The sequence below is a fragment of the Hyaena hyaena genome, unplaced genomic scaffold (genome assembly GCF_003009895.1).
Source record: "Hyaena hyaena isolate Hyena2069 unplaced genomic scaffold, ASM300989v1 scaffold_389, whole genome shotgun sequence".
Taxonomy (NCBI): domain Eukaryota; kingdom Metazoa; phylum Chordata; class Mammalia; order Carnivora; family Hyaenidae; genus Hyaena; species Hyaena hyaena.
This window is the reverse complement of record NW_024081023.1, coordinates 624,717-641,785: the sequence shown is the minus strand read 5'-3', so window position 1 is coordinate 641,785 and position 17,069 is coordinate 624,717. Positions and strand designations below refer to the sequence as shown.

The 17,069-nt window shown below is 46.9% G+C and overlaps 1 protein-coding gene across 3 annotated transcripts in view; it reads right to left on the bottom strand.

Moving 5' to 3' along the window:
• Positions 1–17,069, bottom strand: part of JARID2 (jumonji and AT-rich interaction domain containing 2) — a 277,074-nt gene that overhangs the window by 117,018 nt on the left and 142,987 nt on the right. The window contains exon 1 of one of the 3 annotated variants that reach the window (XM_039251496.1): positions 5,726–5,801. The exons of the other annotated variants lie outside the window; for them this stretch is intronic. Within the exon in view, the coding sequence (XP_039107427.1) occupies positions 5,726–5,792 (67 nt within the window). The 5' untranslated portion in view covers positions 5,793–5,801. Of the gene's footprint in view, positions 1–5,725; positions 5,802–17,069 lie in introns of those variants that run through there. 3 annotated transcript variants of the gene reach the window in all.

Sequence of the window (17,069 nt, the reverse complement as noted above, 5' to 3'; positions counted from 1 at the left end):
ACCAGAGGGGAGGAAACCAAAGATGGCTGCAACAATCTATCACGACACGAATTAAAGTGAGGCATCCAACCCTATGGTTCTGTTTGAGTCATTCTTCCACCTTTCATCAGGGACTTTGTGAAGGGAAAGAAGGTTCTTTACACAACTTACCGCAAAGCTCAAAGAGTGGGCCAAAGCCAAGTAACACCAAGGGGAAAAAAGTAGCACTCTGGTGGGAGAGGAAAAGCATTTGGGGGCACGGGGGCGGCTCAGTCGGTTAAGCGTCCGACTCTTGGTTTCAGCTGAGGTCATGACCTCGTGGTTCAGGGGAGCGGTCTGGTCCACTCTGGTAATGCGGGGCCCGCTTCGGAGTCTTTCGCTCCCTCTTTCTCAACTTAAAAAAAAAAGTTTACAAGGAAAGTGTTCATATCTAAGAGGCCTCAGTGTATAAAGGCACCAAAAGTCGACCGTCCGAGTGCAAAGTCGGAGGAACCGGATTATGAAATTTTATACCCATTTCAAAGTTAGAGGTCTGACTCGCTTTCCCTGATTGGGAAACTGGGGCCCACACGGAGGGAACTGACTGCCTGTCAACGGCAAATGGGAGCAGTTCGGCTTTTCCAAGCCTTTCCCAGCGCCGCCAACACCAATTTGTTCTGCACACAACCAACTTACAACCCCCCCCCGCCCCAGTCATCTAGGTTTTTTTTTTTTTCCCTTTCCTTTCATAGTTTACTGTCAAGTCAGTTTCCATAGGACACCCAGCTGGGATGAGCACTGGGTGTTCTATGGAAACCAACTTTCAATTTCAGTACTCCCATCCTCTACAGCGAAAATTTATTTTTAGTTAGGCAGCGGTCTACATGATTGGGCAGACCTGGGTTCCTTCTAGGTTTCCCCCACCCCGCCCCCACCTACTGTCACACCTCTGGTGTGGTGGCCACCCCATTTCATTTTGAGGGTTTTAATCCAAACTGTACGGCCCACCCAATCCACAAGGGCCAGGTCAGCAAGATGCAATACGATTTCTCAGGGCAGGAGAGCCTTTATCAGAACATCAGACAAGCTAACGCGCCTGCCTTTTCTTCTCCCTAACAAAGCCTGGCTGTCAATTTTTCTGAATTATTATTTTTAGCTGATGAGAAACCACGACAACAGCAACCCCCCCCCCCCCGTTCAAAACACACAAACTGGCTTTATTTTCCCCAACCCCACCCCCGACCAACCCAGACCTCCCCTGGGAGAGGTGGTTAAAGAGAAGAAAACAGAATGGCCCCAAGATTCCCTTCTCCCCATATTAACATGTGTTCTCCTCGATTAATATTCAGTAGGTTGAACTTAAATTAAACCACGTCTATTGTCTTTCACAAAAGCAATAAATAGGAGCTGAAAATTCCAAACCACTGCGAGGGAAGGCAGCTTGGGGGCCGCCCACGACCCTGGCTAGCCACCAGCAGCAAACAGGAGGGGCAGGTCACAGGCCTGAGACCACTTGGGCCAGTGTCTCACAGGCTGAGGACCCCAAAGTTTTGGGTGCAACAGAACCGAGCCATCATATTCTGGAGCTTTCCGGCCTACCTCCCCAATTAGCAAGAAATCAAAAGGCTTTCAAGGCAAGACATCAAAAACTGGCTTCTTTTCTATGCCTGGAACAGCATCAGCAGAGGGTTAAGAAGAATGCCTGTCCTTGGATGGCTGGAGATGCAGAATTAGGATCTCCCTGAACCCAAAGGAGGGGGGCAGGGGGATCCAAACACAATCAAGGCCAAAGATCCCATTAGGTCAAGAACTCCAGCTGAAACAACTGAGGAGAGCTACAGATTTCAGAACACCAGTGCAGATAGAGAAGGGAATCCTTTGCGAACACGGGGGGGGGGGGGCGGCGCACCATAAAATGTGCAGCCTTATAATTCTATGTTTTAGACACAAAGAAGTTTCACCAGCCATCCCGTTCGCCACACGTACACGACAGAATACAAAACCAAAGGAAAATCAAATGCCTCTGTTTCACAAAAAACAGTGCCTGAAGACGGGTTAAAGCGAGGGGGTGGGGGGAAGAAGGAGACCTTTGAAGCTGCTCCCTAGCTTCCAAAACATCTGGAGCACACCAGACGTATTAGCATATCAGGGAGAGGCCGTGTACTGGGCTTTGTTGTAGAGGAGTTGCACAAAAGGTAATTCTGTATTATACAGCCCAGTGCCCGTCTGTCACCCTGTCACTGCGAGACAAGGTATCACATTACATATTAAACAGTCAAGCATCCAAAGAGAGCTTTCATTTTCAGCTGCTGCGCGTGTGTGTGAGTGTGTGTGTGTGTGTGTGTGCGCGCGCGCGCGTTGGGGGGTGGGGGATGGGGGTGGCTGGCGCACTTTGAGTTGCGACGAAAATTAGAAAAACAGCCCCCTTGGCCGAGGTAGGGCCCTCCCTGAGGTACTCAGCATGCACAGTCTAGTGCCATTACTAGTGAAAACTAGCATCTATTTTTCGCCCAAATTTTCAAAGAAGAAAAAAAAACTGGATTGTTTGCTTTTTGCTTTGGGGTGCCAGGGAAAACCTGACTTGGGCCAGCTTCGCAGGTTCCACAGGAATACGGACTTTAAGCCCAACTGAATACACCTGGCTCAGCAGCTAAGCTTCTGGATGGCTGCTAGGGTTCCCGAAAAGGGGGTGGGCAGTGCAGAGAGGGCGGCCAAGCCAAGCCCAGGCTGGCCCACGGACATCCCCCCCACCCCCCACATCAAAACGCTGAGGCAGATGACAGCAAATGACGGTCGGGAGGCATGATGTCACTGCCACACTCATGGTCAACGAAGCACAAATGAAAGTGGTTTAATACCTCGGCTTATGGAAAATAATTATCCCTTCTCTCAGGAGACTGGCCCCTGGGCAGACAGGGCTCCCCTGTGTCAGCTATGCAGATTTCCCGTCCCAACCAAGAAAATGCAATCCAAGACGGAGTCCTGATGACCCCTCCAAAGAGCCCCAAGGTAAAGAGACAACACAGGTTTTTGTTAGCTTAACACCCAACAAGTAAATAGCCAACTAAGCCCACAGGGGCCCTTTACCGCCACTGCTCTGTCCCCACAGAGCCTCCCTCACATGCTGGAGTTTTTGAAAAAAGGTGTTTGCAAACAAACAAAAAACTGATGGAGTAATAATTAACATGGAGACATTGGGCCACCGGGCAGGCAAGGAAGAGGTCTGCTTCCAGCCTTTTTTCCTAATTTCAGAATCTAGCAGATAGCTAAACTGGACACAGCCGAGCGGGGACGAGAGACACAACCCTTGAGCCCGGAGGGCACCCCGTCACCTTGAGGCACAAAGGAGCAGCCAGCAGGCAGGGCACCTGTGCACACAGGAAGGGCGAGCACGCGGCTGCTAGGCACCGCAACGGGCCCTATTCCGGCGCTCGAAACCCCGAGTGAGTGAGTACCACCAGCAGACAAAAGACGGGGCTCCTTCCCATGTCCTGACCAGCAGTCACAAGAAGAAAGAAAACCATCCTCATGGAGGGACTCCAACAGCCACCAAAGAGCCACAGCCGGACGTGGATACAAAAATCACCTGGTGGGAAGGACCCTCCAGACCAGCCCTGGCAGCTACTGGAACTCCAAGCATCACAACGGCCAGCAAGGTCTACTGTGCATTTTGTAACCACCACTTCGCTCCTTTAGGGGGAAGGGGCTCTTCGCTCTTCCTCCTTACATTCCCCCTGTCTACTCGTCCTTTCTCCTCACCATGATCTTTATAGAACGTCACAACAGGTAGAGTATCTCGAATCATAATAACTGCCCAAGTGGAAACATCCACAATGAGAAGGAAGCGCTCCACACTTTTGCATGCAATCATCAATTACTCCTCCATCCCCGGCCCTAAGTCCTCTGGGTCCAAGCCCCCGCCCCGATACCTTGTTGACTTTTATGCGGGCAAACGAGCCAAAACATGCCCACCGGGCAACCTCGTGTGACTGTCCAGCCAAAGCACGCCTCCCTCGAATCTGAGGACACTCAACTCCAGCTCGTATCGGCTTGAGTAAAAGGGTTCCCCTGGACAAATGGCCCAGGACCCAACACCCCGGAGGTCAAAATCCGCCTTCAACGTTCAGAGAAAGAGTGCTTAGAGAGGATGCAGGATTGAGGCCAGTGTGGAGACAGAGCTATAGAACAATGGCATCGCTGCAGAGCGAGGAACTTAGGAGTCAATACACAGTAGAGGTAAACCCAGGGCATTTGCAGAGAAATTCTTTTTCATAGGTTAATGAGACCAATACATTCGGAGCTTTACGTTCAGAGAAGTGGACATGCCGCAAAAATCAGATTTTACCCGAATCATGTGATTTGCCCTTCTCAAAAGGGAGACAGCCACATACATATACGGCATGTTCCTGGACAACTAGGGATATTCCGCCTTTACGTAATTACCACACGTGTGTGTATTTAGCTTTAAAGCTAAAGATCATCAACTACATTTACCCCGCAGGTGAGTTACCAGCCCTAATGGGCTCTCAAATATTAGCAGGTCTCTACAAAGTTAGGCAAAGCTGGCTTCAAGGCGCATCAACAAATCCCTGAGAGTTACTAGTTCGCGTACTAGTCTGTGCTGATAACCAGGCACAATTCCAAATACTGTGTCCTGGCAACACAATCTGCAGAGGAGAGCCACACCCTTAACCCTAAAACCGGGCTTCTACTCCCTCGTGCAACAAAAATGGACCCCACAGAAGTTCTCCGGCAAGACGGGGGGGGGGGAGACGCAGAAGTTTCCCCGTGACCTCACTCTCACAAAGCCACCTGCACACCCACTTTTCAGATGAATATAATAAAAAAAGGATTAAGTGGGCTACCCAAAGTTTTTTAAAAATAGAAATTTTAAAACTGCTGACAGCAAGCAAGTTCAGAGAGGCCTACTCCCTCCCAGAGCAACGCTCTTTCTCCTACTGAAACCTAATGGAAGCAGCACAGAAAGCAGAACTCGAGGAACGCAGCCACAGAATCTGCAAAGACCTAAGGCACCGAAAATTGATGGCCCCAAAAATTCATCTGTGTTTATGTCTAGTAATGCAAGCACAGATTAATGCACAAACTATGGGAGAAATATTGAGAGCACTCGGGGTTTAAGGCTTTAAGCGCTGACCTAGAATCACTCAGCATCTGTTTACATGCCTCAGTTTCCTCCATCTTTCAAGGAAGGAAGACAGGAGATAGAGAAAGAAAGTATTAAGGGAAACGAAACCATGCATGCTGTCGATGAAGGAAACCAAAGCCATGGTAAGGAAAAACTAATTAACTTTAATCAAACATCTATTTTTAAATGCTGGGAAATGATCACATAAACTGGCAATAAAATAAAGGGACCAGCCATAGCTGGATGGCGTTTGGTCCCCAGAGAAACGTCTAAATTCATACAAGCCTGGCTAAAACTGCAGATTTGTCCAAAATGGTCAACGGAGCTGAATGCTTTAAGGACGACATTAATTCCCTCTTGTAAATTTCCACAGTGCCTTTGCAGGAGCCACCATTGCCCCCAGGGAGGAGATCACAGCTGAAAGAATATTAATATTAAGCAATTGCAACACTTTTTACATACTCCTATACATACACATCTAGCACCTTGCCATCCATAATGGATTTAAATCAGGACCCCGGCAGGGAAAAACCACAAAAGGCCTATTTCTCCAACAAAAGCCGTAGCAGCCGGAAACAAACCTAGAGCTATTTGGTTTTTATTGTATTTATAGGAACAGACCTTCTATCCCAGGTTCCTCAAGATAAGCCACCAAAAACTGCACCTGACAGACCCGTGGAGCAGCCATCCTCCTCAGAGCCGGATCATTGCAGAGAGACAGAGAGGAAGAAGGACAGAGGGTGGGAGGGAGGGAGGGAGGAGGGGGGAGGGAGGGCGAGCGCGGCAAGCGCGGCTCCAGAGCACTTGTCAACAATCCACCCCTGTACGTAATAAGCAGGCGGCAGTGCGGATTCCGGCAGTGCAGATTCCTCGCTGCAATAGGCCGGCCTGCAGCCCTGGGCCAGGGGGGAGGGGAGGCGTCGGGGAGGGGAGGTTATTTATGTGCAGGGGAGGGAACCCAACACAGAGGAGGAGGGGCCTGGGCCGCTTTCTCCCCGTCCTGATAAATTGAGGGGGGGTGAGGGAAGAGCGACTAGCTTTTCTACTAGCTCTTCTCCATCCGGCAATTTCCCCAATCTGCAATGCAGACAATTCCTTATTTGAGAATTTCTGCGAAGGGGGAGGGGGAGGGGAATGGGGGGGGCAGGACACCTTTGATGGGGGCGGGCAGTTTAACTGTCCACACTTCTGTGCCCAGTCTGTCAGACCGCCCCCGCCATGCGCACACTGCACCCCCTCCCCGTGGACAGCGGGGGTCCGTGGCACATTTTCAATGGCATCCCTTTTTAATATCCTAATCTGTGTCATTCAGCACTTGCCTTTTATTTATTTTTATTTGTTTTTTTGGCTGGGAAACCTGGGCAGCGATCCAGACAGACTGCAGAAATCTCGCTCGGCTTGCTCCTCCTCCAGCCCGCCCTCCCCTCCCTCCAATTCCGGCTACCAGGGTGCTTTATTACTTCTGTGATGACCGCTGGGGCCACCACTGCCCTCCCCGCCCCCAGCCTGCGGGCTGCCCTCCCCCACGCACGGAAATTCATCTAATCTAATAACACAGAAGCTGTTTCTCCTCATTGTTTCTTGAGGATCTGTCACAAAACAGGCTCTGTGGCCTGGCAGCTGCTGGGGGTGGGGGGGGGGGGGTTTGAGAGGCAAGAATCCAACAGGGCTAGCCAGCTCCCTGGCCCCGATAGCTGGAGCCTGCCTCTCCCTTCATTTGTCATACAGCTATTTGATTTTAAAAGTCAATTCTTTTGAAGCTTATGAACTCCGGCTGCCGTTTATAATGTCCAAAACACATGCTCTGAACACTACCCCACACTCTACTCTTTATGCCTTTCCAATGGAGGGGCAAGAGAAGATGGTGGCGTGACATCTAAGAACCCACGTGCCATTTAGTTTTATGTCCGATTCATCCAACGGAGCCAGGAAGACAATGCCCCTTACTATTACTTTTAGTTAGTTGTCGTTTGACCATCAAAGGAGCCCCTTCTGGCCTTTACACACTTTACATACTTACACCTCGCAGAAACCCTGAAAGCAGGCGCCAGCTTCGCTCCTGGCATCTAGCAGACAGTTCCCAGATCTGCGGATTATTCTTTTCTGGATGGTGATCTCCCATTTCCTAAATCACCAAAGCAGTTATCTGCCTCCCTCGCTTTTAAACACACAAACAAAAATATCAGGAGGGAGATGATGGTCTTTCCAAATTTCTACTGTCTATCTACCACTTTAAATTCGGAACTCAGAGTTGGGCCTTAGACACAATCTACAATAAGCCCCCACTTTGCAGATGAGCAAACGGAGGCTTCTGCAGGTATGGTTCTTAACCAAGATCACACCTACTTCCTCGTAAGGTCTCAACAGAAGGTTATCCGGGAATCCTGGGGTATCTGGGGATAATCAAACCCACTGGAAAAACCTCATGACAGAATTCCCTGTAGAAGTCACAGGGGTGGAAAATCCCTCCCCAATCCTAGCCTGCTCAGTAGGAGCCCACAGAGCAGACCCTCACCCAGTTCTCTCTGGGGCAGAATGTCCCTAGAATGCTGAACAACTGTTTGGCATGTATCACTGCCGCATAAGTCATATACAGTCAATTAAAGGATATTTAAGGGATGGCTATTTGGCTTTTTTCCTCTTCTACTGAGACTCGGCTTTTAGAGCCCTCGGTAATCAAAAGCACCCAACACAGAACTGGAAGTGGGGTCTGGTACTTCTGAGAAAAGGTAAGAAGAAAGAGGAACCACACCACCTAAAATAACAGGCCAGAAACACAGCGTGGGGGTCACGTATGTACTGGTCATCCTTCACATTCCAGCTCTGACGCCCCCAACATGGGAGTGTGCATAGCCATCCGGGTCTTTTTTTTTTTTTTTAATCTCTACTCTCAGACTTCCTTGCTTCTTCCACTTCCCAATGTCTAGAAAGTAACTAAGTACTCAAAATTTAAGAAGGTTGAGATCTAATAACAGTGTTAGCCCAGGCTGCTTTTACTCCCAAGACCATCATCAGGATCCGATCCTGCAATGCCATATTCCCTAAAATGCATGCTTAGTTAACCCCGTGTATCCACTTTTCTGACCTGCGCTCTGCTGCTGGTCAGGAAAAGAGCTGAAAAGCTCTTGTGTGTGCAGTCCAGTAGCTTCTGGACGGTTTCGATAAAATGCCGGTTAACCAAAGAGGAAATGCATCAACAGTACCAGATACATGGACTCACAGCAGCCTCTGGGGGACTCAGAATAAAAACAGAACAGGGTTCAGTTTCTGAACAAAAATACCACGTTCAGTCCTGAAATCCTGAACAACCGTGGGAAGAGAAGCAGTGTGAGACAGGCAAGGATTACCAAGATGCTTTCTTTGTTCGTATAACTGACAGCATCACCAGCAAAGTTTTAACATTCGAAGATCTGAACAAGTCCCAAGTTTTAAATGAAGACTCCCCAAATGTCCTCAACTTCAGCCTCCCTGCTTGAATGTCAAAAATACCTGCAAATGCACAGCCAAACCCAATTACTAAAGCATTACCTATATGCATACTTATAAGCATACCTACCCAACGCCTCATTACTTTCAGTCTTGCTTCTAACATACATATATTTGTGCTATATCATTTCACTGTGCTTGATTACGAACTTCACGAAACGGGGATCACTCTGGGTTAAGTCCTAGAGGATTGGCTTTTCCCCCTCCAACTCAACACGAGGTCATTAATAAGATCACCTATCCATGATTTTGCTTATCCTCTGCCTATTTTCACTGTTGTGCATCACACTCCCCAGGTTGAGGATCTCCTCCAGGGACATGGAAGTATTGCCCGTTTGTTGCTATCAGGAACCACGCTGCACTGGACTTTCTATGGAATACAGACCAAGAAGTACAACTGTTGGAAACCCTTGGACACGCAAATACGAATTTACAAGTTCATGACAAACTCAGTTTCCAAAGCAGGGGTCAATTTTTGCTTGTGTAGCGCGGTGATCTCCAAATGCTTAAATATGAAGTCCTATTACTTAGGACTAGAGAGAACAAAGTACTCCAACTAAGTACTCCAACAAAGCTACTTCCAAAGAGATGAGAATTTCAGGAAGGATCCCTCATCCTAAGAAATGCTATGCGGCCAGCCAGCTACATGGCCACCAGCCACCTAAGTGTCACCTAAGCACCAGGTCATCCAAGGACATACATTGCTCCTGGGAGCTTCAGAACTGAAGACCAACCTGCATGTACCACCATTTCATTACCTCACTTGGGTCAACTCCAGCAGCCCCACTAACGGCACGTAGCATTTTGAAAATAAGTGACTGGAGCAAACCCCAATCTAGGATTTGGATTAAATGTGAGAGCGCAATTCACTTGCACATCTTCATCAGATCTGGATATCTAATACTGCTGTGCTGATTAATTAAAGAAGCTGCTTCGTAACATGCAGACTCGTTTTATTCATGTATCCAATCAAGGAAGTCAGCTCACATTGAGAGCTGGGACCGAACAAACTCATAAAGACAGGCCTTACCAAGTTAGAGCAAGTCAGCAAGTACTTATCATCCATGATCTGCTTCCAAAAACTCTCCCATTTCCTGCCTCCTACAAAAGTTACTGCATACAAAAGGCGACACCTTACCAATCCACCATCCAAAAAAAGAAAACACTCATCACAAAGAAAGAACAGGGTGAGGCGGGTTCACAGGATTGCAGAGTCTGAGAATTTCACAAAGGAAATAGAGGGTTTTAAGGATCACACTGCATTAGCCATGTATCGATAAAGACACATCTGTTATTTGGGCTGAACTACATAATATTGATCATATCACCTACACTGTGATAATCAGCCAATGCAGAAAAGTGATCCACAGGGCTAATATCTGTCTTTCAAAAATATTACTTAAGTGTGGGCCCTTTACAGCAGCCAACATAATAATAATAAACATTACTTGTTAGAACTCTATTTAAGTAAAAGTTAATACACTGGCAATATACCAAAAGGAATTAGGTACATACGGAGTCTGGCTTGGACTCTTTCCAAGAGGGCTTGGTAATTCCTGAAGAACCAACAGTGTTCAACTGTGTAATTCATGTGGCTGGCCCTATAGCCACCGTGACTTCAGGGCCACACTGTACAATTATAAAATAATACCAACAATTATAAGACACAGTAGGCAGATCGAGGCTGGGTGACTGTATATTAACTACTGAAACTTGGTTGCTATGGATTTAGTCACTAACACCAATGAAATGGCAGTACAATTAAAAAAGGAAGTTCAAATTAAGAAGCTCCTAGAAAAGGCAACATTCCATCAGGTTTTTCTTATTTAAAGGGGAAAAAAAACCTAAATGGGCAACTGGGTGGCTCAGTTGGTTAAGTGTCCCTTTGGCTCACAGCGTGATTGCATAATTTGTACGTTCGAGCCCCACGTAGGGCTCTCCGCTGTTAGCACAAACTGATGCTTCAGATCCTCTACTGTCTTCTTTATCTGCCCCTCCTCCACTCTCACTCTTTTCTCTCAAAAAAAAAAAAAAAACAAGTAATAAGCATTAAAATTTTTTAAATACAAAAGACACAACTGATTCGGTAAACATCTAGCACTAAAGAAACTTCATGGTTTACAGCACACACACAATTTGGACAAGGCTGCCTGGTTCTAATCCTACTCTTCATGAAGTGTATGAACGGAAGGGAAGGATCAGGGAATGCCTTCAGTTTCCTCTGTTAAATGGGCAGGAGGACAACCATGATTGGTTAAATTAAGGGATTAATTATATACATAAAAGGATTAGCGGTACATTGTAAACTGTGTTAAGAGCTGCCTATAGGGGTGCCTGGGTGGCTAAGTCGGTTGAGTGCCTGGCTTCCGCTCGGGTCATGATCCTGCGGTTTGTGCGTTCGAGCCCTGCGTCGGACTCCGTGCTGACAGCTAGCTCAGAGCCCTGGAGCCTGTCTTCAGATTCTCTCTCTCTCTCTCTCTCTCTTCGGATTCTCTCTCTCTCTCTCTCTCAAAAAAAAATTTTTTTTTAATAAATAAGAGCTACCTATATGCCTTAATAAACTTTGGTGCTAATGAATCATACTTTTAACTATTTGGTTGTAAAGAGACACAAGATAAAATAAGCTTTAGCTTTCTAAATATTTTTTAAATGACTCAGGTAATGGATTTGTAAAAAGGTAAACACAGAAATGATGACAAGTTAGATAGGAATGTGGAGATTTTGAAAACATGACCTGCAGAAGTATCCAGTAAAATTCAACCACAATTACAACATGGTCATCGGGCTTACTTAGAAAGAAATGAGTAATAGAAATCTATGTTTGAGAAGGACTGAAAGGTCCTTCTCAGGTAACTCAGGTCACAACTGAAGAGTTGTTCGTCTCCTTCTGCAGTCTGATTCTGACAAAACTCCTACTCCCATATGCTGGTAGGGTGAGAACAAACTGGAAAAATATTTCTGGAGAGCAACGTGGTCACAGATGCGGATTTGCTTAAAGTCTGTAATTCAGCAACCTCGCTTCTAAAAAGTAATCGAAGATATTAATGAGAGAAAGATTAACATGCAAGGATTTCAACATAGTTTAACAATCCTGCTGTCCCTTTTACTGGCTCAAGTCTATCTGCATCCAGTTAAAAAAAATAAATTAAGGGCACCTGGCTGGCTCAGTCGGTGGAGTGTGCACCTCTTGATCTAGGGTTGGGAGTTCGAGTCCCTAATGGACTATAGAGACTAATTAAAAATAAAATCTTAAAAAAGAGAGAGAGAGAATTCTTTTCCATCAGCTTCCTAAGCCATGCACTAGACTAACAGTGCTTTGGTTTTGCAACCTGATGGCACCCTCCCGCGGTGGGGCATGAAGGCGCGGTGGTAGCTGGATCCTCCGTGCATGGCAACTAACACAGTGTCTTAACTTGCTCTCTCAAGCCTCTGACTTCATACATGCAGATCCCTCTTTTTAGAATATTTCTCTTCTGTCTCCCTAGAAAGCTCCCCAGCCTCAGCCTTCAGTGATTGACAAGCAAACATCAAGTGTCCTGTTCTCTGAACCAGAGGATTTAGTCTTGCTCATCTTAAGAACCCTAAAAGCTGGCCTAGAGAAAACTGCCGAGACTTAGTAAGTACTGCTCAACAGGTTGCTCCTGCAGACCATTTCAGGGCCTTCAGCACCTGACACACTCTTGCCTTAGAGGTCCCCCACCTTTTACAACTTCCAGAAGAAAAGGTCTCCAAGAATTATCTATTTAGAAATGTTTGGCTGGGAACACATCTTGTAATTTAGAATACTTGATTTTTCAGCAGTTACTGATCAAAATTAGGAATTCTTAGGGGAAAAGATCTAATCTAAAGATCAAGTTTTCAGGTGACAACTAAGATCTTATGAACATTATGTAACACTCACTAATCTTCACAATAGATTTCCCCGACATTTAATCCCTTATTAGTTTCAATGTTAAAGTTCTTTGTTTTAGAGACAATGATTTCTTCCCTGTCTTTGAAACCGTTAGGGTCTTCCCCCAAAATTGACCTTTTATACCCTGCTAACTTACACGAACTCATTTTGTTACTACTGTGTTCACACAGAAGTCAAACTATAAGCCTCCCACACCTTTTCCACAAAGTGAAACTACATCAGTCATTTAATGATTCTGTGTGTATTCTTTGTGGTATTTTCCTTAACGGTTTCATGTGCCATTCAGGCAACGAATACTGAATACAGAACCTATTTTTTTTTCCAAGATATTACACGATTAAAAAATAAATTAAAAAAAATTTTTTTCCAAAACTTAGTAACAGAAGGAAAGACTCCCAAGGTTCTAAATTATAGAGATTCCACTGCATGAAATATTAAATGGAGTTTAAAAGAAATAAAAGTATAGAGAAAATAGATTAGAGGAAATAAACTAGTTCTAAGAAACAGTATCCTCTCCAGTGGCAATCTTTATAGTTTTCTGAAATTTCCATGCTTTCTACAAATAAGTACTTTAAGGGGCACTTTGGGGGTTCAGTCAGTTAAGTGTCTAACTTCGGCCCATGATCTCACGGCTCAGGAGTTCGAGCCCCGCGTCAGGCTCTGTGCAGACAGCTCAGAGCCTGGAGCCTGCTTCAGATTCTTTCTCTCCCTCTCTCTCTCCTTCTCTCTCTCTGCCCCACCCTGGCTCGTGTACCCTTTTTCTCAAAATAAATAAAAAGTCACAATGAATTAGTTTAATAACATGTCAGTGAAGAAAGAGGTTAATGATTATTTAAATGAAATCACAAGGAAAATGGATGTGTTGCCCAGATGGAAGTAGTACCAGCCAAAAAGAAGTACTCAGTGATGACAGTAGTTCTATGAAACATGGACTCCCAGAGAGCTAACAAATAACAATGACAATAAAAGCAGATAATGACAACTTTAAAGCCAAGAATACATTGATATACTGAAGTCAGGGATAATAGGGATACTGTGATTAATTAATACCACAGGCAAAAGTATTCTCAAATGGCTCAAGACACTAAAAGGCAGGTGAATAAAAGAAGAACACGTTTTCACTCGGTTGGCACTGCCTATATACGCAACATACCATGTAGACAGCTAAAACAAGGTTTCTAAATTGAACTACCATGGCTATCTAGAAAAACCTGCTCCCAAAAACAACAACAACAACACAAAAGAGCTTGAAGACAAAAGAGAAGCGACCACAGTGTTCATCCGGTCTCTACAGTCATACATGTTAACGCAGTAGCCTATAGTCACGTAGGGCTTTTTTTTTTTTTTTTTTTTTTGAGACAGAGAGCATGAGTGGGGGAGGGGCAGAGAGAGGGAGACATAGAAGCCACAGCAGGCTCCAGGCTCTGAGCGGTCATCACAGAGCCCGAAGTGGGGCTCGAATCGTCAACCACAAGATTATGACCTGCACCAAAGTCAGACACTCAACCGACTGAGCCACCCAGGCACCCCATACCTTAATGAACTAAAACTAATCAGACCAGCTAAGTATCAAGGACTCACAGACTTCCAAGGGGCTACCGTATATGATGAAGCAGACCCCAAGCATCCACATCATTGTGGCAAGTTCTTCAGAGCAGTATTTATCTACAGGTGTTTCATGAATTTAGTCTCAAGACCCGATCATCAAGTCTGCAGATGGAAACAGCCCCTGGGGTCTCTGCTGTCCTCTGCTAGAGGTCAGACCCGATAAACAGGGCAAGTCAGACAGGGACTTCTTTCCAGGCAGCAGGGTGAACAAAGAGGGGCACAAACGGAGCAAGGAGACGAACCCCCTTCAGACCAGCAGCAGGTGGACCCAGTGTAATCAGCCAGGGGAGAGGGGAGAAAGTCAGACCCATTTATAAAAACCTGTGAGCTTATTCAGTAAAGAACTGTAGAAAATCTCTTGGCAAAGCAATTACCCCAAAAGGTGATTTTCATCGAGGATTTTAGGCAATCCTGATGTAGCTTGAAAGTAAAAAGCCAGCGATCACCACTTAATACTCATGAACAAAGTGCTCTCATGAAATCGTTCAGAGTTAAGACTCACATTTTGCTACCCTCAAGGTTACAGGTACAAAGAAAGGTGTAAAAAACCCACAGAGGATTCTGCACTCACTGCCACAGTTACTACCTACACAGGGAACCTCCAGAAAGAAACCACCACCCTGCGTTCATTCATGTATGCAGGGGCTGGGGGGTGTAAAGGGATGAGGCAAAGCTTCACACACCACGGGAGAGAAAACATGGTGGCCACGGAGGGTGCTAGGCTTCTAGCTCTCCATGCTCCCCCAAATTCTGCAGAAAGCATCCAAATGTTTCCTAGAGTGGGATCTGGCAATTAGGAAGAACACCGTGGAGCGCCAGGGTGGCTCAGTGAGATAAACAGCTGGCTGTTCATTTCCACTCAGGTCATGCACGGCTTGGCTCGGGAGACAGGGCCCCAAACAGGGCTCCATGCAGATAGCAAGGAGCCTGCTTGGGATTTTCTCTCTCCCCTTCTCTGACCCTCCCCCACTCACTGGGCTCTGTCAAAATGAATAAACAAACAAAACAAAACAAAACAAAAAAGGGGCATCTGGGTGGCTCAGGTCATGATCTCATGGTTCATGAGTTCCAGCCCCACATAGGGCTCACTGCTGTGAGTGTAGAGTCCACTTTGGATACTCTGTTCCCCTCTCTCTGGCCCTCCCCCACTCATACGCATTCTCCATGCTCTCTCTCTCTCTCAAAAATAACATTAAAAAAAGAAGGAAGAACAACACAAACAGGCTATAAACATCAGCCTATCACTCCTCATGGAAACAACCTAACAGGACAAAGGATGTCTCAAGTGTCGTATTTGACATAAGAAACCCATGAAGGGCAGATTGTTCCTGGTGGGACCCGGTTACCTGTACAAACAGACCCACAATGACGCCTTTGCTCATTACAACATCTCAACTTTTTTGACACACCCGACACTGCTTTAAGTGGCTAGAATCCAGGAACTGTGGTTGAATGATTTGACAGATGGCAACGTGAATGGTTACATAACTAGCCTCTAGGACTTCTAAAAGGCTGCTGCAAATACAGAACCCCTAGAATGTTCTTTCCTTGACCCTCCCCTGAAGTTGCGCGGCCAGGCTGAAGGACTCACGTGGCTACTTTCTCCTTCTGCCTCTCTCGAGGCCTCTCGCCTCCCACCTTCCTCTGCACACTGTGCGCCAGCTGCTTGGGTGACCCCCACATACACCAAACTCCTGCTACTGCTCCTGGGGCAGGTTTCTCCCATGCCCAGGAATGACCTTGTGCGACAAACCAGGGTTCACTTCCTTCTAGCCCGGGCGGAGTTTCTGCTCTCCGCCGCCTGGGGTGAGGTCTAATCACAGGATGATGGCGTCCAGACCCTGGGAACGGGGCGAACAGATTTTAACACAGCCCCTGAGGTGTGCTGTTTTATGCCACAGCCACAGCCTTTATGGGAAGCAGTTAGGTAATGTGTATCTAGAACCTCGATCACAATTACCGTTTGAATGCTCGCTTCCTGCCAGATACTAAGGACCTTAAATAAATCATATTAATCCTAAGAATATCACTTCTGAGAAAGAAATTAGTACTCCATTTACAGAGCTGAGAAACAGGGAAAAGGGCCAAACAGAAGGGCCACATCGTGTGTGACAAAGATGACAGCCATGACCCTCCCCGCCACTGTCCCCGCGTGGAGTTGGGAGGGCAGTGGTCTCCAGGGGCCCAGATCTGGCAGAAGGCTGAATGCCCAGCGCTTTCCCCCGAGAAGCCTCTAGATCCTCGCGGCCTCCAGGGCCCTGAGCTCAGACCACGGGTGCGGTTTGGTTTTACAAAGAGGGCTTCCTTGAGGAGGCAACATACAGATGCCCCCAGCTCTCTGCGCCCGCTCCTGTCCCCAACCAGCCAATTCCTCAGACTCCAAGCACTCAAGCTGGATGCTTTTTCACAAAGGGGCTAAGAAACTGGAGGAGACTGTCTGGGGAGCCAGCCAGCACCCTCCCATCCACTACCAAGAGCAGCCACTTGATGGCAATCTTCACCTATTCCCTTGGAATTCTTCCATCAAGAGCCACCCCAGGAGGGTAGGAGCGATAGAGAGTGGACAGTGCTAGGAAAGGCATCCCTGCCTGATCCGGACAGGCGGAGGCAGGAGCCTCAAAGGATGGATCGAGAAAGCACGCCAACCTGCTCCCCTCGGTCATTTTCCTGTCCGCTGGCCGCTCTGGGGCCCTGGGTGGAAGCGATTGTACAGCCTTCTGCAGTCAGACAACTCAGGAAGACGGAAATTTCTCGGGCCCCAGGACACAAGCACATCGGGCTTTCCATCAACAGATTGAAGCGCGAGGCAGACAGATGGTAACAAACAGGGTAATAAATCAACGGCAAACTCCTGCTTCTGATCTCTGCACCTTGCCCCCTGGAACCACGGGAGGGAGGGGGGAGGCCCAAAAATGAAAAAAGAACACTTTCCTTCTGTGGGGGGGGGGGGGGGGGGGG